Source organism: Odontomachus brunneus, unplaced genomic scaffold (assembly GCF_010583005.1).
Source record: "Odontomachus brunneus isolate Ranch 3 - 2012 unplaced genomic scaffold, Obru_v1 Obru_scaffold_049, whole genome shotgun sequence".
NCBI classification, from domain to species: domain Eukaryota; kingdom Metazoa; phylum Arthropoda; class Insecta; order Hymenoptera; family Formicidae; genus Odontomachus; species Odontomachus brunneus.
In genome coordinates, this window is record NW_022639499.1 from 349,200 (window position 1) to 368,234 (window position 19,035).

General features: G+C 41.3%; 4 protein-coding genes, 1 non-coding gene and 1 pseudogene across 11 annotated transcripts in view; 4 read left to right on the plus strand and 2 right to left on the minus strand.

Annotated features, from left to right (window-relative positions):
- Nucleotides 1–9,905, plus strand: part of LOC116845166 (KN motif and ankyrin repeat domain-containing protein 2) — a 98,676-nt gene extending 88,771 nt beyond the window's left edge. For all 4 annotated transcript variants that reach the window (XM_032817550.1, XM_032817551.1, XM_032817552.1 and 1 more), the window contains 6 exons: nt 1,489–1,610; nt 2,611–2,691; nt 3,275–3,499; nt 4,536–5,755; nt 6,845–7,448; nt 7,792–9,905. In XM_032817550.1, coding sequence (XP_032673441.1) covers nt 1,489–1,610; nt 2,611–2,691; nt 3,275–3,499; nt 4,536–5,755; nt 6,845–7,448; nt 7,792–8,235 — 2,696 coding nt within the window. In that variant the 3' untranslated portion in view covers nt 8,236–9,905. The remainder of the gene's footprint in view (nt 1–1,488; nt 1,611–2,610; nt 2,692–3,274; nt 3,500–4,535; nt 5,756–6,844; nt 7,449–7,791) is intronic.
- Nucleotides 9,906–10,057: 152 nt separating this feature from the next.
- On the plus strand, nt 10,058–11,341 carry LOC116845171 (BET1 homolog). 4 transcript variants are annotated; one of them, XM_032817562.1, is made up of 4 exons: nt 10,058–10,487; nt 10,567–10,688; nt 10,759–10,925; nt 11,011–11,341. In XM_032817562.1, exons 2-4 carry the CDS (start codon nt 10,670–10,672, stop codon nt 11,164–11,166), a joined length of 342 nt encoding a protein of 113 aa, XP_032673453.1. In that variant the 5' UTR covers nt 10,058–10,487; nt 10,567–10,669; the 3' UTR covers nt 11,167–11,341. The 4 variants fall into 4 exon arrangements, with proteins under 4 accessions (XP_032673453.1, XP_032673455.1, XP_032673454.1 ...); XM_032817564.1 differs by having other exon boundaries at nt 10,058–10,297; XM_032817563.1 differs by having other exon boundaries at nt 10,058–10,286.
- Nucleotides 11,342–12,496: 1,155 nt separating this feature from the next.
- Nucleotides 12,497–12,615, plus strand: LOC116845193. Its single transcript, XR_004378210.1, has one exon. It is a non-coding gene; the product is annotated as a 5S ribosomal RNA (ribosomal RNA).
- Nucleotides 12,616–12,854: 239 nt separating this feature from the next.
- LOC116845194 lies at nt 12,855–12,972 on the minus strand (annotated as a pseudogene).
- Nucleotides 12,973–14,884: 1,912 nt separating this feature from the next.
- On the plus strand, nt 14,885–16,328 carry LOC116845142 (probable ribosome production factor 1). Its single transcript, XM_032817503.1, has 3 exons — nt 14,885–15,598; nt 15,733–15,997; nt 16,072–16,328. The coding sequence occupies exons 1-3, from the start codon at nt 15,007–15,009 to the stop codon at nt 16,247–16,249; spliced, it is 1,035 nt and encodes a 344-aa protein (XP_032673394.1). The 5' UTR covers nt 14,885–15,006; the 3' UTR covers nt 16,250–16,328.
- LOC116845143 (THUMP domain-containing protein 3-like) lies at nt 16,238–18,811 on the minus strand. Its single transcript, XM_032817504.1, has 8 exons — nt 18,646–18,811; nt 18,450–18,562; nt 18,101–18,348; nt 17,535–17,770; nt 17,222–17,400; nt 16,982–17,161; nt 16,763–16,900; nt 16,238–16,589 (listed from the first exon to the last, which is right to left on the minus strand). Exons 1-8 carry the CDS (start codon nt 18,722–18,724, stop codon nt 16,458–16,460), a joined length of 1,305 nt encoding a protein of 434 aa, XP_032673395.1. The 5' UTR covers nt 18,725–18,811; the 3' UTR covers nt 16,238–16,457.
- Nucleotides 18,812–19,035: the final 224 nt, after the last annotated feature.

Here is a 19,035-nt window from a genome sequence, read left to right on the forward strand (position 1 = left end):
CATATCTGAAACGAACAAGTGCAACGATATTGTTCTTGATACCGCGGAGATCGTGGAGATACGACACGAGATTTCGTTTCAATCGGGAGAATGTAATTATCCGCCACCTGGACGCGAGTAAACCTTGTCAATTACAGAATTCCGACCGCGTGTTATCCGCGAAATGCCCGCGTGGGTGGAAATCGCTCTAAACTAGCTCCCTGGTTCAAGGGAGTAATGTGAAGTCGTAGGACAGAGTCGATGATCGCAGAAGCGGGAATAGGTCAATTAAAGTGGATGTGCTTCGATGTTTTGGGCGCAGCTACATTTCCTCGATCGAGAAAATATCGAGAAGATATCCTTCTCGCGATCCTTCCTCTCGCGACTTATTCTCGCGAGAGTGAAAGGTTTCACGTGAAAATTTAGATAAAGTTCCGAAAAACACTCACCTCCGATTTTTTTTAACTCAGTATTCCTACGTATATTGACGCACTGATTACGAATATCATAGTGAAAATTAGCGACTACTTGATTTTCATGGTGAAAACCATGAAAAATCCATAAAAATTATGGTTTTTTACGTTTATCTTAGTAAATACGGAAAATCATGATAAATATTTTAAACAAAAGTTTTAGATCTCACTGAGATAAACATTTTAGGTCCTATACATTTTCACCGTACGATTTCGACCCGTACGAATAATAGTTCTCGAGAAAATCGAGTATAAAGACCGTAACAGCGTTGTTACTAGATTTCGGTGAACCCCTTCTGCGGGTTATTTCGCCATGTAGACAGTATATTTCCCCCGAATCGTAGCGAAAAGAAATAAAGGAAAGAGGACTTACAATTATGAAAGAACTCTAACAACTTTTTTTAAGAATATTTTTAATATTTTTAACATTTGCAACATGGGAAAAATATCGAACGAATAGCGGGGGGCTGCGCCCCCCGCATCCCCTCTAAAAACTAATCTACCTATCGTCACATTAGCTGTCGGTCATTGTTTATTAATAAGTTATTAAGAAAAAAAGTTAAACACTTTTTAACCGCAACGACGATAGATGTTAACGCTGTTACTGTCTTTATACTCCATTTCCTCGAAAACTATTATTCGTACGGTGAAAATATATACAACCTAAAATGTTTATCTCTATAAGATCTAAAGCTTTTGTCTAAAACATTTATCATGATTTTTCGTATTTACTGAGATAAACGTAAAAAACTATAATTTTTATGAGTTTTTCATGGTTTTTACCATGAAAATCAAGTAGTCGCCAATTTTCACTATAATATTCGTAATCAGCGCGTCAAAATACGTAAGAATACTGAATTTCAAAAAAATCGGGGGTGAGTACCTTTCGGAACTACACCCGAAAATTTTCACATTTTCATCGTACGAGTAGTTGCACGATTGCAAAAGTCGTCGAGTTCACGTGAGGCTTTTCACGTTTTTGCTTTCCAGAAAAAGTTACATGATCGTTATCTTGATCCTTGCCTTTTTTTGTTAGATGGCACGAACGGGACGACGGCGCCGGTGACGCAAAATGCGGCGCAAACGGATCACCCGGCCGACTCCGACAATGTCAGCGTCGGCAGTGGCAACTCGAATCTCAGTACGGGTGCGCTTCAGGTAGGAGGATCGTGTCAACGTAAACATCTGCCTTGTTAACGAGAAGCAAAGAGCGATGCACGAGGCAAATACAGCGTTTCATGAGCTTTTTTGCCAGTATTCGTCGTTGAACGACTCTGCATGTGTCGCTTGGTTTCTGTCTGTCGTTTTCTGTTATTATTTCAATCGATTTGCCTAAGATAGAGATGTGCGAACCAAAGATTTTTAATGTCGAATCGAATCAAACCATTAGAAGAATTTTAATTAACATAATCATTGAATTCAACATGGAAATAATGATTTCAGTATGAGAGAGATAACATTGATCGTGTGATATCAATTCCTTTTAAGGTAAGAGATATATGATATATTAGTCGGTAAACGTGTATGGACACAGTTTAATACACAGTTTTCCAGCCTTGAAAGCTGCACAACGGCATATATCGATCCGATAGTTGTCGGTAAGGGTCTTTGTAGAAAAATTTTAGTCTTTGCCTTTGTAGAAAAATTTTAACCGCAACCGTAAGGTCGTAAGAAAACTGACCAATCACAGTCAATTATTCCTCGAACGCAAGGAGAATAATTAACTCTGATTGATTGATGGTCAGTTTTCTTACGACCTTACGATTACGGTTAAAATTTTTCTACGTGCAAAGGCCCTAAGAGTTTATCTAGAAGCTATTATCTTCTTTTAATATTTTTGAAGAAAATCTTAATATATAGCAAACTTTTCAAATCATGCTAATTCCTGTAAAGCTGGATGTCTAATAGTTCTTCGTTAATACTAATATGCGCGATCTGTATTTGAATCTTTTCGATTCGAAATTTTCGAATTATTCAGATTTGAATCGAATCGAATTTCACTTGATTTGATTCGATTCGGATTCGAATAGTTCGCATATCTCTACTAGATGAGTACAGCAAGCTTTAAACTATTAGAATAGAGATAAGCGTTGCAGTGCCACTTGGCAAGACAGAGGAAAGAACTGACGGATAAAGGTGCGTTTTGTGCACATTGCAGAATATCAGGGAGCAAATGGCAGCGTCTCTGGAAAGAATGAGAGAGCTGGAGGAACAGGTCAAGGCGATTCCCATGCTGCAGGTAAGTTCCCACTAATTTCGTATCCCTCCTACACTTTCGTAACGTTCATCGCCCCGGCGCGTAATTTGCACCCAGGCCGAGCTCTTCTTCCGTTCTAGCGCGAAACGCGCTTGGATAGAAGATACTCTCTCACTGCTTTATCGCGATCCGTTTGTTGCCATCGCGAGGATACCTTATTATACGCCAACAACGCGAGGTAATGAAGCAATTTTCATTTATATTCGAGAAGATGCAGCGGGCTCGCTAAACTTGTAATTAGCTCAGCGTAAAAAACACAACGGATCTCTGAGGGGAAGCACCGATTGTTTTGCACAATCGGCTCGCGATCTTGCTCCCTCCATCTTCATCTTTTCTCTTTTCCTTTTCTTTGTCGGTTCTGCAAATTGATGAACAACGATACGATATCGTCGATTTGCTGCTCTCCTGAAGACGCCAAACGTCACTCGTGCCTTGTTTTCCTTACACTCGCGGTCTTATCAGTTTAGATAATAGCGCTATTGTCTATTAGCCACGACGCTATTGCCGTCTTATACGCGATTCCGTGACGCAAACGTCCGCTAACTTCTCTATTTCTCCCTCGCAGGTGCAAGTCTCGGTATTGAAAGAAGAGAAGCGCAATCTCCTGCGACAAGTGGACGAGCTGAGCAAAACGAATTCCTGCAACAACACCTTGCACAGGCATCGCAGCCAGTCGTTCTCGGAGCAGCGCGCCGCTCTGCGAAACCTGAAGAACTCCGGCGCGTCCACCAAGAACATAGGAACCATGTGCAGCGTGATGACGAGGGACGTCGGAGTCTCGCACCAGCAGGTAAACGAGTCTGCAATGCAATTCGCGTGGCTTTACATCTAGATCTAATTAGATTCGTCTAGATAACGGCGAGTAATGCATAGGAGCGCGCACTTTCATAATTGATATCATCTACGTTCGTTAAATCGAACTACAATCGAAAGCCCCTCCGCCTTTCTTCTTTTTGATGTAAAAAGGAGGTAGAGAGGACCTCTCCTTTCGATGTAAAGAGGAGATGAGTCCAATTAATTGAGGGGAAATCAGATTCATCGCCCACTTAATAACACAACAAGCCTCCAGGAGATATTTCTTACGCGTTCCTTCCCCCCTCGGTCTCTTTGTCCGTCGTTCCGGCGCATAATTTTTCCGGACGCGCGGTTCCCCAGCCGGTAGTTAAAGACCAGCCTCGTGAATTTATCTGATCGATTTTTGCATGCACTCAGAAGTGAGTAGCGATCGCCGCCAGTTACACGTGGAAGTGAAAATCGGAACTTGAATGGCGATACACGCGGTTTCGCCGGCGCGTATCTCCGCGCGCGACTCTGCGTCTTTTCTCACCGCGTCGCCCGCGCGCGCAGGAAAACGTGCTCTTCCGCGCTGTATATAATCCGCGTAAATATTGGTAAGCCGAGATCCCTCGCGATCGAAGAGTGGAAACGCATGTATGCCGCCAATTGCGATATGTTCATGCTGCTGAGTACCATGTTGCGTTTCTTGCTGAAACTTCCTAGATACGTCGTCGGCAACATAATCTGTTCGGTATGCAACGGTTCGCAAAAACATAATTCGCTTTCAATAGTCTCTCCATTACGTGTAAGAAAAAATCGACGCCGTCGCATTACGCATAATCGGGGAATTTCTAACCGCAGTTTATCAAAGCGTCAAACGACGATGAAATTCAGCCGACGAGCTGTTCAAATTCACGAAGCTTTTCGAGTCCTTTTACAAAAGTAATTTTTGCGAGCTAATCGAGCAATTAATTCACAGTATAATTCAACCGTATAATTGTGCGCGCAGAATACACGATTTTAACGATGGACTATCCTGTCGTGAGCAGGTTCGAACGAGAGACGTCGGTATGGTGACGAGCACACCGATCAAGCCGCTGCTGCAGAAGAGCCGGCTGCAAATTCAGGAGATCCTGCCCGACATCCAAGACCAGAGCACCGTGTTACTGCTGGAGGATGAGACTCCACTGAATCTATCGAAGCTCTGCTCGAACTCGAGCTTGACACGCGATCAAGCGACGCCAGAAGCGAGGAAGAAACATCTGACGAGGACTCCGCTCCAAGTGGAATCGATATCGCCCAACGAGAACGATCTAATCGACCGTAAAATGACGAAAAAAACGCGAGACTCAGGCACCAACACGGAGAATAGAGCCAGGACTCTTCAATGCAGTCACTTCCTGATCGAGGACATTGCACCGGAAAGCAAGAGGGAGATCAAGAAGCGTTCGTGCGGGACAACGACGCGCATGACGATGAGGGACATGCTGACGAGCGAAGAGGCGTCAGCGATCGTGGAAAACGCACTAAGGGTCTACAAGCGTAGCCTCGTAAGAGATATGTCCTCCAAGAGCACCCAATGCACCCCGGAGCCGCCCAAGGTTGTCGAAAAACGAGATCAAATGGTCCAAGTGGCCGAACTGTTGAAAATGCGCTCGCACGTGAGCGTGACCGCCAAACCGAGGACGGCGGAGGCCGGAGTCGAGGTCAGACTCAGTCCTAACACCAGGACCGTGTGCGTCGGCCCTGATCCCGTTGCGATGTTGCAGCCGGTGTCGTTGAACTCGATGAACTCGAGGAGTCACTCGTTCAACTACGGCGACACCCGGACCAAGAGCAGAAGCAGCAGATCGGTGGCCGTGATGGTGGACGATCTAGTGAAGACTGTCGCGCGCGGTACCGACACGTCCGGTCTCGCGCCGAGGTGCCGTGAGTTCGGCACCTCGCCGCTGAAGAAGAAGCTCGTCGACGTGTCGGTGGGTGACTCGGTCAGGCCGCACATCTCGATCTCCTGCGCGGCGAATTACTGCGACAACTGCAAGGAGACGATCAAGAGCCTGGCCAAGCAAATCGCGAACAACGCGGAGAACAGCCTGAATCATCAGAACAGCAGCCTAGTGTCCAGAATCCCCAGGCCGTCTCACATCTCTCTGAACTCCGGCGATCACAAGAAGCAGTTCAAACGGCAGGACACGTACACGAAGATACCGGCCGCCGGTGTGATCAGATATGACGCGGATAACAAAGAGCAATACGACAACAGCAATCGGTTAGTAACTGCGCGATTCTACCTTATTCATTTTATGCTTGTTGGATAAATAAAGTAGAAAATATCAGTGACTTCCTTGCAAAGAATCGTCGTCGCCGTCGTCGTCAATAGCGAAACTGTTTCAAAGTATCACACTTGCTCTGTTCTACAAACTCACTCTTGTTTCCCACGCTTGCCTAATCATCAGCATCTGGTTATCATCCCCCGAGCCTCTCTCAGCATTGTGAATCGACAAATAACACGGTTTACCGGTCGAAAAACCGAGCCACTCTTCCCGCTCGATTATATTCCGCGCCATCTGCCATTTCCGCGGTCGAAGGTCGGCCTGGGGGTTGTCCCTAGATATAGAGGGTGCGAACGAGGGGTTGCGAGCCCGGCAGGGCCGCGTATGACGCACAGTTCGCGCCGGCCGTGCGCGCAGGTTGCAGTTTTGTTGTCCTTTTCCGAGTCCATGGTTGCGCGCGTGTCGCCGAGCGCGTCATCGAGGCTCTCTTGTATAACCACAACAACGACGACGACGACGACGACAGCCGCGTAAATATATCGTGACGGGAGTCGGATGTCGGTGGTGCGCGTCGGTGCGTCTCGCGTCGTTGACAGTCTTGCTATGGTGAACGAGTGAGCGCGTCCTCGATCGTCGGCAGATCGATGCTGCAGCAGCAACAGCAGCAGCAACAGCCGTCGCCGCAACGCGCCGCTTGTTTAGTCAACAATCCCGAAGCCGCTGATATCCCGCCTTATCCGGCCGCGGAAGGGTATAACGTCTTTTCCCATCATAGTCTAAGATTACACTCAAAACGCCTTATCGACTCCGGCATTGACCTCTTCTCGATTATATTCCCGCTTATTTTTGGCGACCTGACGTCATATTGACATTTACCAGCAATACGCTTGGAATAGCTCGTTAATTAATATTAACGCCATTCAGATAGGTGATCAATGCTGCGATGGAGTTTCAGAAGTGTCCGAGACCTGAAGGATTTCAAATCTCAAAGACTTGAAAGTCTCTGAGATTTGGAAGCCTCTGCTTGAAATCCAATTCTCGGTTTCAGTTCAAATCATGGCTGAGTTTGTTGTCTCTGACTCTAGGATTCAACAACTGCAATCCGAGAAGAGCAAGAATGAGAAAACTACGTCAGAGGAGACGCGTAATGTGGAAAAGGAGGCGGATTGCGAGGAGAAGCCCGAGCTGCCCGAGTCAGCGCTGTTCCAGCCAATTCAAGACAAACCAAGGAAGAAGGTCGAGCCTTCCAAGGAGATGCAGGCCGCCATGAAGGTGCTCAACGACAGCCTCAAGAAGTCGCCCAGCAGGAATATCTCTCATCAGCTGAAGAATGCCACCAACATCATACAGCAGGAGTGGTTCAAGATCTCCAGTACGTCCAACGCGATCCCGCTGGACGTTGAGGATTATTTAGATTGCTTCGAGGAGTGCTCTGGCACTCTGCTGGAATATATCGTCAATATGACAGACACCAGTGGAAACACGGCGATGCACTACGCGGTCTCTCACGGTAACTTCGACGTGGTGTCCATATTATTGGACTCGAAGGTCTGCGACATCAACAAGGCGAACGTGGCCGGTTACACGGCCGTGATGTTGGCTGCGTTGGCGGAAGTCAGGAATTCCACGCACGCCTCCGTAGCGAACAGGCTGTTTCAGCTTGCCGATGTCAACATCCGCGCGAAACTGGTAACACTTATTTCATATTATATCCTCTAATGTACATCAAAAGAACGCTGGATACTGATCCAATGCAGTTTCGTATAGTCTGCATTGATTTCCAATTGGTTTCATGGAATTGCAAATGCTTTTACAGAGTGAAAACATTGATTCTGATACAATATTTGATATCTTTCCATACATTGACATTTGTACTTTCACCCTGCAAAAACATTCGCGATTCTGTGCAACCAAACAGAGAAAAACAAACTACGAAACTGCATCATGTCGGTATTTTCTTAAGGTTCTACGTACCTTAAGATGCACCAATTCTTAGACGTGTTCTAACGTTCCTCGAATTTTTCTCCGACAGCACGGACAAACGGCGCTGATGCTAGCGGTGTCGCACGGACGCAAAGACATGACGCAGCTGCTTCTGGATGCCGGCGCGGCGGTTAATATCCAAGACGAGGACGGTAGCACCGCTTTGATGTGCGCCGCGGAACACGGCCACGCCGACATCGTGCGGCTGCTGCTCGCACATCCAGACTGCGACTCGTCTATCGTCGACGTGGACGGCAGCTCGGCCCTAAAGATCGCTCTGGAGGCGGGCAACCGGGACATCGGCGTGTTGCTGTACGCACACGAGCACGTGAATCGCGGCACTAGTCCGTACTCGACCCTGAGGCGAAGCAGGAGAGGCTCCAAGCCGACGACGCCCACTGGACCGTCCCCGTCGGCTCCGGTCAGCCCGGCGCCGTCGCGGCGCATTCACTCGTCCAACGCTCCTCTGAACACATCGAAGTATTCCAAATAACTCCGCGACGCGCGTATCCACGAGCTTTCCTTTCACGCACCGTTTCAGACCGTAACAGTTAATAATCGGAAGGCGGATCCTCTTGCATTTATATATAACCTTTCCTTCGTATGATCTTTTTTATATTCTCCTATAAATCACGGTGGATACATATACGTGTACACACGTATTTTCATATCAGTCATCAGTGATAGACACGTACGACGATGCGTTTTCAAGTCTTCTTGCCTAACGATCGATTCGTCTCGATAGGGATTGTACTGCTGTATTATTTAAGGAAGATCGAGAACGATGCTCAACACTGTATATACATATATCCTGTTCGGGGTAACGTTGGAGGAAATCTTCTAGTTTAGTTCGTAGCGGAGTCGCATCTTTGGCAATAACACAGCTCGTCGCGGATTCTGAGAGATTCTCGACTGTCGCGCGAGTCTTCTTTCTGTCCCTTGTAAATTTTATACGATCCCACATGGCAATCTCGACTGCGTAGCGCGCACACGCTGGGAGAACGGAATATCTCCTCTTAGACGAAGTGTGTGAAAGTACAAAATATTCGCAAACGTCGTCGGCACGATCCGCAAACTCGATCGACTTCTGTGGTTCTTTTTTTTTCTTTCTCTCTGCTCGTTCTGCGGATCAAACATTCCAATCACACGCGAATCGATCGACGAACCGAATTTCCTGTGGCAGACATTATTTCACGCATACACGCATACAATAGAGCGTGCACAGATTATATGGGCCTAATCTCGACTAAATGAACGCTCCTTGGGATCAAATCGTCAATAGTGTTAATCGTGTAACGACGTGCGTAGAGAGACGCGATCACGTCTTAATAAGTAGCGACACGTATAATAAGCTTGGCGGCGTGCGAGATCAACGAACGGACGGTGCTGATCTCGCGGTGATTTCACGACATCAAACGTACTTATCATTGTTCTACGTTGAGATAGAGAGATGTTAGTTAATCGATAGTGTATAGATATAGTATTCGCGAGAGAAAGAGAGAGAAGTGCGATTAGAGTATGAACGCGTTGACGAAGGGCTTCACCAGAGGAATTATGTTTTTAAAACTTGTTGAAGGTTTTCATATCGAGAACTTTATATATCGCGATACTATCGAGATGTTAACGTACGTTTATTTAGAGCCGATGTTAGGAATTGCGTCTCCTTCTCCGTTCATGCGCGAAAGGAAAAGGAGAAGGAAACGATTATGCGCGCAAACACACACATATTGATACGTTTTTTCTTATAGGGTTGTGAATATAGAGATAGCTGTAATTATATAAATTATTTAAGTTCGAGAGATCAAAGATCTAGGTATTAACGTTAGTTAATGTAAGTGTTTCTCCTGTCTGTGTGAGTGATTCTACGAACGAGATTGTTAGCGCGAGAGACGATTATATCTGTATATCGAACGTAGAAGGAAAACTTACGAAATATACACACGCACACACGTACACTGATTGTCTCTGAGTAAGAGTCTAGAAAGTAGCGAAGTACTTCTTATTGTTTGTGCCTTTATATTTAACATATTCCTCACTCGATAATAAAACGAGACATGATTCTAAATATCCTCTATCCCCATCTGTCTAATAATTCATATAAGAGAGATGTTTCGTATAAAAGAGAGTTTCATAAAATAAAAAAGATATCTAAGTTGACTGAGATTCTTCGATGGATTGTTTATTGTCGCCAACCTGATAATGTCGCATGCGTTATTTTTCTTCCATGCAACTTTCCACGAGGATATAAATTTATCATGTTCCTCCACTCTTGACATTTAAGTGCTCGGCTACCATTTAAGTCTTACCTCCTGTCATGCCTTAACCTAACATAACCTAACCTAATCTAACAGAATCTTCGATCGTGGACTTTCAATTACACGTCATTACATGTGTGACGTTGACGTTTGTTAACATACATTATTATTGTATTGTTTTTTGTATTATCTCGGATTCTCAGTTTCTCTTAGATGATTGGTGATAACGGATATCCCATTCGTCATAAAATTCGGAACGTATTCTTTTAATAAAACGTCCAGATGTCTCGTACGTTTCAGGTTATATTTATACAGACTTGAATATTTTCTAACAGTCAAATCTCGTTGATATTTTATACAGTTAATTCGCGTTAATTTTTGTAACGATTTTTGAAACGATGTTTGTATTTTAATTGAATTATATCAAGTTATATAATTCTGACGATGTATTAATTTATTATGGCTGTTTAATTAAATGTGATTAACTGAAGTGAGTTATGTTATTCTGAGTACAATTACTTAAAAAAAAGGCTACATATTAAAATAACTACATTGTATATTTTTTTCAGACAGGACAAAGTAAGATAATTCACAAAGTTGCAAGGTGTTTCACCAAGCAATAATTTTTCATCTCACCTGTTTGGTTGCTAAGTCGTCAAGATTGCGAACAAAATGCGGAGATCTCACTCTGGTTGGTATGATTGCATTGACAATGTATTGGAGTTCTTATTTTATTTTATATACAAGCTTTACCTTTGTAGGTGGTTATGGCTATGAGCCATTACCAAGTACATCTACCCACAATGCTATGGAAGATGAGAACGAGAGGATAACTGAAGAGCTGAGAGATAAGATTCATGCTTTAAAGTCATTGTCCATTGACATTGGCACCGAAGTAAAATATCAAGACAAAATGCTGAGATCTATAGTTAGTGAATCAAATTCTCAAAAATATATTTATCAAGTCTTAAAGTATTATCTGTATTCTAAGAAATAATGTACATTTATTTTAGGATGATGATTTCGAAAGAACAGGTGGTTTCTTGTCCAATTCAGTGTCACGTGTTTTACGTCTGGCAAAAGCAGGACACAACTATTATATTCTATATCTATTTCTATTTTCCATAGCAGTGTTCTTCGTGCTGTGGATAGTTTTGAAGTTTAAATAATTGTACCTAAGATTTATGACTATATGAAAGTGTATATAATACGTAACTAAGATAAAGATACGAATATATTGTAATATTATATAGATATGGACAGACAGAAAAGGAGAGAGTTTAGATCTTTTGTATTATTTCACTGTGATGGTGACAAATAATAGGAAAATCCATTCACATCATACTCATTCAAATGATTTTCAGACATGTGTTATTATATCACTTTTAAGAAAATATATTTGTTCATGATCTAAAAAATGATATTTTGAAAATCAGCATTTATTCTATAAATATGACATATTAAAATGATTCTGAAATGCACTATTATTACTTTGTCACTTGTACTATTAATAAATAGAATTTATATAATCTATCTTTACATCGTATACTTGAAAGTAAATATCCTCTCAACCTGCTATTGAGTCGTGTAATTTATCCTTAAAAAAGTACATTTGCTCATCATTGAGTTGCAATTATTAAGACATAAAGATTGAGTTATATTACTTCAAAAATTAAAAATCTCGGCCCTATAATTGAGTCATACTACGACCTCATTTCGTCATATAGTGGTGACCACATAGTTTACTCGATTGGGAGATTGTGAATGAAATATAACTTCATATTACATATATATTGTAATAATAATGATTGAATAGAAGTACAAGCAGAAAAACTTTTGATCAACGATGCGTTTGAATTTGACTGTTCGAACATCCGCGTTTACGATTGGCTAATCATTGGTTGCGTTTAGCAGAGAAAGCTGCTTTGCAACTGTTGTAAAATTCGTGAATGGATTCTGATTGGAGTATGCTTTTAATTTTGGTTAAATCCAAAAGCATATACCAATCAGATTTACGAATTTTACACAGTTGCAAAGCAGTTTTCTCTGCTGAACGCAGTCATTCCTTTTCAGTCTATGGTCATAGGCTGCGTTCCGAAATTTATTGCCAATCATAGATGTCTATACTAAGAGCCGTGACACACAGAAAAACTTAAGCAGTAAGACGTAAGCAGTAAGCAAATTGACCAATCACAGTCGTTAATTCTTCTTACGGTCCAACAATCAACAACTGTGATTGGCTGATTCGCTTACTGCTTACGTCTTACTGCTTAAGTTTTTCTATGTGCCACCAGCTTAAACTATGGTCTGTTCTTTTCAGCTGCACTGCTGAACTGGTGCAATAAGTTAGAGCGAATATTGTATAAATTTGTGTGTTAAGATTTTCCTGTTGCCGAGTGTACGTAGACTAGTTGTAGGTTCAGATCTGAACTTCTTTTTTGCCAATGACTAATTGCTTTCAAATACACAAAATATGCGTATAACTGCACAGCTTTCATCGTCAACGTCCATACCGCGCTTAAAATACCAGTTCTCGTCTGATCACTGAAGTCAAGCAGCGCTGGGCACGGTTAGTACTTGGATGGGTGACCGCCTGGGAACACCGTGTGATGTTGGCATAATTTTTTTTTATTTCAAAGATTAAAATATTTCGAAAATATCGTTATGTCGTTTTATTTAATATCTTGATATTAAATAAAACGACATAACGATATTTTTCGTAACACAAATGTGAACAAATGTGCTTTAATTAAATAATAAAGGAATTAAGAATTATTAATAAATCATAATTTTTATAATGGGATACAAGGTTTTCTTTTTTCGAAATATTTTAATCTTTGAAATAAAAAAAAAATTGTGCCAACATCACACGGTGTTCCCAGGCGGCACCCATCCAAGTACTAACCGTGCCCAGCGCTGCTTGACTTCAGTGATCAGACGAGAACTGGTATTTTAAGCGCGGTATGGACGTTGACGATGAAATCTGTGCAGTTATACGCATATTTTGCGTATTTGAAAGCAATTAGTCATTGACAAAAAAAAAGTTCAGATCTGAACCTACAACTAGCCTACGTACACTCGGCAACAGGAAAATCTTAACACACAAATTTATACAATATTCGCTCTAACTTATTGCACCAGTTCAACAGTGCAGCTGAAAAGAACAGATCATAGGAATTTTTTTAAGTTTCATTTATTTATCAATAATTATTTTTTTATTTAAAATACCCGTACATTTCCATATCTGATAAAATGTATGCAGAAGTATCGAAAACAGACCGAGTGCTGAGTAATAAACGTTTTCCTCATATATAAAAGTTATGTGTGCTTTGTGTGTGTGTGATGTGTATATATATATATTGTACGTCCGGACTTATTTTGAAACATTAATAATATATTAATATAGATTATAATATAGATCGGAGGCCGACTTGTCTGATTTCAGACATTACTAGATATTTTATACTTATGTTACTAGACGTAAGTACGTGCGCATATGTATATTCGCGCACGTTAAATATTATAATTAAAATTATAACGCTGAACACTGCGTGTCGTTAGAAAGTCTTAAAATCGATGGATCAACTGTAGACAAGAACTGTAGATGAATCTCTTCCATCTCCACGACTCCATCAGCCAATCAGGAAACGACTCTCAGCGACAAAGCGACATATAAAAACGCGCGCATTTGTTGAGAAGGCGATTATTTCTTCTCATAATTAGTCTCTGGTAATTCTCGTGTACTTATTTGGAATATATTTGGTTAGTCGTAAAATCCGACCGTCTTGCAATTACTTTTGCCTACCCTTCATTTTTCGAACGTTGCGAAATCGAAATTCGGAATCGCGAGCCGCATCATCCCGCGCAACGCCGGAACATCCGAGACCGAGCCAGGAGAACGAGCAGCGCTGATTTCTCGTCAGATTCATCGATCGTTTCGCCAGACTCCGGAGACCCAGGGTAAACTCGGTGAAAAGCAGAGTGACCCAAAAGCGGAGTCATCACTCTGTTGACCGTCCACGTAAGTCACTGATTTCACTACTTTCAAATTTCCCTATATAGTTATTTATCGTGGACGTAACAATATATATATATATATATACATATATATATATAGCATTAAATATTTATTAGTAGGCACTCGATTTGTTTCTTATACTATTAGGGCACTCGATTTGTTTTTTATACTATTAGGTGCGTTCCCACTTAAGGCGTCACGCGTCGCGTCGTCTTTCGCGGACCAATCAAATCGTCCCATTTTATTCGTCGTAAAGTTATGGCTCCTGCACACAGGTAATGCTTGCCGCGCGGCGGAAGTCCGCGCGACAGCCAATCAATATGTTGTTTTTCCGTAAGAGCTAGAAGGTTATTACGGAAAGCAGCATATTGATTGGCTGTCGCGCGAACTTCCGCCGCGCGGCAAGCATTACCGTGTCCTGTGTGCAGAAGCCATCAATGAACTGGAACTTTCGGCTTCTCACTATTAGGCCGCTACTATCGGCAACTGTCGCTAGGATGTTTCCAGACCGAAGGAGCTGGGTATGTCGCCACAGTGGCTAAAAGACAGGAGCATCCCGATTGATCACGGTACGATTGGACAACCAACCGATGCAAAGAATTATCTAGTGAATTACCAGGTCGAACCAATCATTACAATCTGTGTCCAATCGTATCGTGGTCAATCGGGTCCCACCTAAGGGTACGTTCAGATTCCCTACCCGGGTGCACTCTAATCTAGAAGTGCTATAGTATATGTGACATATACTATAGTGTTTCTAGTAATAGAGTGCATCCGGGTAGGGAATCTGAACGCACCCTAAAAGACAAATACATCACGTCCAAAGATAAATACACAAAGTGTGTATAGATGGCATGCTTACCCACTTACATTCAAAATGTTCTCCTTTCGTGTACTCGTTGAAGGTAAACACGTGGAGTATCAGATTGGCTCAAGGAGTTAGAAAGAAGAATAATTTTCAACGTTTTTGTAGCTTTAAATAGACTAGACAATGAAGTTGAAAAATTTGCGAAAGAATCCTTTTGCTCGGCTTAAAGAGATAAAGGACGAGACAAATGAAGAAACTGAGGATCAAGAACCCGGTACTTCGATGGGCAATAAGTTGGAGGTTATATTGCCTTCCGAAAGTAACTTTAATCACATCAAATGTAAAGCTGTGAGGCAAGAGAAATGTCATAAATTGATGAAGGAAAAGGCAAAGGCGAAAAAGGAAGCGAAAAAAGCGAGGATACAAGAAGGCGGTCCAAAACAAGTGCCACACACTATAGAGAGTTTACGAGAGAAGGACGAGACTACAATCGTAGGCGATCTGGAAGATGAAACTAATCTGGAGCTCAAAATCGAGTGTCAGAACGACGAATTCGCTGCATATTATCGGAAAGATTACGAGCCTAAAGTCCTTATTACTTATGCTGATAATCCCAACAGGAAAACAAGGATCTTTGGCAGAGAGCTTACAAGAATAGTGCCGAACTCTATTTCGCTGTACAGAAATCGTTCTGGTGTTAAAAAGATGGTAAAGAGTGCCATCGCCAGGAATTTTACAGACATAATAATTGTCAACGAAGATCAGTGCAAGCCTAGTATCCTTTTTATAGAATATTGTTGTTTAATAATAATATATATGTATATATTGTCTGAAGTATTGGTTATTTTCCAGGAGCTAGAAAGCTTTCATTTACTGCAATTAAATATTCTTTCCTTATACAATTATCAGATGGGATGTTGGTGATACATCTTCCAGAAGGTCCCACTGCATATTTCAAACTTAGTAATGTCAAGATCACAACAGATCTAAAGCGTAGTCACAAAGAGATTACGGAACACAGGCCAGAAGTTATTCTAAATAATTTCACCACACGTCTAGGTTTTACTATTGGCAGAATGCTTGGAGCATTGTTTCATTATCAACCAGAGTTTAAAGGAAGAAGAGCTGTAACATTCCACAATCAGAGAGACTATATATTTTTCAGGCATCATAGGTAGACTGCATTATTCTCTTTTTTTATGTCTCACAGTAAATTTATACCTTAATTTAATATCAATAATTGTGTAGATACGAATTTAATTTAAAAACTGGGAAGCCAAGATTGCGTGAACTGGGTCCACGATTCACTCTGAGATTAAAATCACTGCAACATGGGACCTTTGACAGTAAAAATGGCGATTACGAGTGGATCATACAAGGCCGCAGACATGATATGGAAACTAGTAGAAGAAAGTTTTTCTTATAATTTCAATATATTAGAATTATGTCCAGTTGGAGAAGATTTTCTATGATGAAGGAAGATTAAACAGTCGTGTTTGTATAAACGTACAAAGAAACTCTATTATCTCTATTATACAAAAATATATATTAAGTATATATTATGTCTCGTAATGCTTGTAAAACCAAAAAAAATACTTTATCAGTCTGTTCAACTGGAAAGCAGCACATGTTAATTAATAATGTGGTTTGAAATTTGTAAAACAAACATTTGTTCTTTTCAAAACGTAAGCTATTACTTGAAGACCACCTATCTTTACACTAATAGTTCTTGTTAGTTGAAACATATCACCTGCTGCTTTCAAAGCCTGAAATAAAACAGAATTCATTTTAAAATTGTGATATTTAATTTATTTTTTAAATATAAACTTTACATGACTCGCTATTTTAGTTTTAACAAAATATTTTATACAGCTTAATTTAAATTGTATTTCATCTCTTTTGGTCAAGTTAATCAAAAGTTACTCGATCAAAAACTTACTTGAGTAAAGCTCTTTCTATCATAGGTGAGTAGAACTAATCGTCCAGACGATAACTTTACGACACGACCTAGTTCCAACAAAACCTGTTTGTAAAGACACTCGTTATCTGACTTCTTTCCACTTCTCTTGCCGAAAGGCTGCAGTATGCAAATGATTTTTGTTCAGACAAGTGAAAATACTTAAAAGCCGAGTGTAAAATGTCGAAAAATAGATTTTACCATGTCAGTAACAATGATATCAACGAAGGAATCTTTGAGTGGTAGCTTCAGAGCTATCCATTGTATGGGATTTATTTTAGCTTTAGTTAACGACGCATCTATATTGGACTTTGTTCTCTCCACAGCTTTGGAGTTTTTGTCGCCGCATAGAATGCACAAGTGCGAGAAAGCCAATGCTGCCTGAAATTTGCATGTAAAATTAGCATCCGGGAGCGATTTATTATCGTAAATACATAATACCTCTATAGGAATAGATCCACTTCCACACATAGGATCAATTACTATATCTCCCGGTTTAGGATTCGCCAGTCTTAACAGATTATAACATATTGTCGACCTGAGAGTCGTCGGACCGAAGCTTACAATATTCCTGCGGTGTTTGGACTCGTGCGTCACACGTAAGAGTGTTATAAGTTGTCCTGAAAAATGTGAATATTTTATTAAGGTAATATCCATTGATGCAAGGTCTACCCATTTTAGAGTTGGACTCAGAAGTGCGTTTTCATCTCTATTCTAATCATATAATCAATTTTAGGATAAAGAATAATCGTACTTCCTGTCAATTTGCAGATAATTTCCAAGTGATATTTAGACAGATCCACCAGCCAGTGATATTTAGTCTGCAATTCCCCTCCGACAATACAGGCTACATCAGTGGACTCAAATGTGTGGTTACCACTCCTTTCACAAGTTACTCTATATCTAACTATATCACCTTCCTTTGACTCTGATGGGTCCACACCCCTTTTCCTACCCCTAGTTGTTTCTGATTCTTTTTCGTTCTCCTTTCTTTTATTCTTGTGTTTGTCCTTTTCTTCTTCCTTTTCTTTATCCTTGTCTTTGTCCTTTTCCTCTTCCTTTTTCTCTCCTTCTTGCTTTTCTTTTTTTTTGTCTTTTTCCTCTTCCTTTTTCTCTCCTTCTCCCTTTTCTTTGTCCTTTTTCTCTCCTTCTTCCTTTTCTTTGTCCTTTTTCTCTCCTTCTCCCTTTTCTTCCCTTTTTTCTTCTTTTTCCTTTTCTTTATTCTTTTCTTCTTCCTTTTTCTCTGCTTCTTCCTTTTCTTTGTGCTTTTCTTCTTCTTTTTTCTCTCCTTCCTTTTCTTTATCCTTTTCCTTTCCTTGCTCCTTTTCGTTTTCTTTAGTAACAGAAGCTTGCTCCTTGGCAGAGTTGTACTCTTCTAATGTTGGATACAGTTCTCCCATGAAGCATGTAACATGTTTCCATATATCAAGCCCTTTATTCAGCCTCATATGTTTGTGTACTACATCTTTGAACACTTGCAAATCATCTTCCTTGTTAGTTTGACAAAACTGGACAAACCGAATATCAGCTACTATGAATACATTGTCTATCGACCTCATTTCTTGAACCTACACAACACATGTGTGTACACACAAGATGTAATTAACATTCAAGCACACAGGACACTGGAAAAAAAAGCAGAAAACACATCTAGCGTGAGAAGACATACTTTCTCATATTGGTCCCGATGTATGTTGAAATAGATCCTCCCGCGTTCTTTAAGCGCCTCCGAGCGATCGCTAATTTTCTCCCTGTGCTCGTCGATCGCCTGCCACTCCAAACCTGCATGATTTATTTTAGGTTATGTTTGATGGGGACTACATACATAGTTTCCTCTCTCTCTCTCTCACGAATAATTGCGTTACCTGTGTCTACAGTCGCACAGACCATGAAGACATCGTCGTTCATTAACGACTCCTCAAAGAGACTCTGTATCTTAAACATCTTGAGTCCACACCTCACAATATCACCGATCTACCGGCAAACCACTTCGAGCGCACACCATATACATATCTTATTGCGCATGACTCGCGGCGATCTCGATTCGAGCACTAGTCGCTCGCGCGCCATTAAACAATTCGAAGGAGAACAAAGCCTACGACTGATCTTTTCTCCTATAACAATCTCCACCTTTATAATTACTCTACTTTTGTCATATCGAAAGTTACCCGAGACTTCGTTCATTCTTGACGCGTACACGGATGTGTTATCAGAGAAAAAAGGGATAAAATTAAAAAGGAAAAGGTGAAGAGAGC

Coding starts and splice junctions, on each gene's coding strand:
- LOC116845171 (XM_032817562.1), top strand. Junction 10,926..11,010: donor ACAAAATGCTGAGATCTATA/GTTAGTGAATCA, acceptor CATTTATTTTAG/GATGATGATTTCGAAAGAAC.
- LOC116845142 (XM_032817503.1), top strand. CDS start 15,007: ATGAAGTTGAAAAATTTGCGAAAGAATCCTTTTGCTCGGCTTAAAGAG. Junction 15,599..15,732: donor CGAAGATCAGTGCAAGCCTA/GTATCCTTTTTA, acceptor TACAATTATCAG/ATGGGATGTTGGTGATACAT. Junction 15,998..16,071: donor ATATTTTTCAGGCATCATAG/GTAGACTGCATT, acceptor ATAATTGTGTAG/ATACGAATTTAATTTAAAAA.
- LOC116845143 (XM_032817504.1), bottom strand. CDS start 18,724: ATGTTTAAGATACAGAGTCTCTTTGAGGAGTCGTTAATGAACGACGAT. Junction 17,162..17,221: donor GTGGATCTATTCCTATAGAG/GTATTATGTATT, acceptor TGCAAATTTCAG/GCAGCATTGGCTTTCTCGCA. Junction 16,901..16,981: donor ATATCATTGTTACTGACATG/GTAAAATCTATT, acceptor TGCATACTGCAG/CCTTTCGGCAAGAGAAGTGG.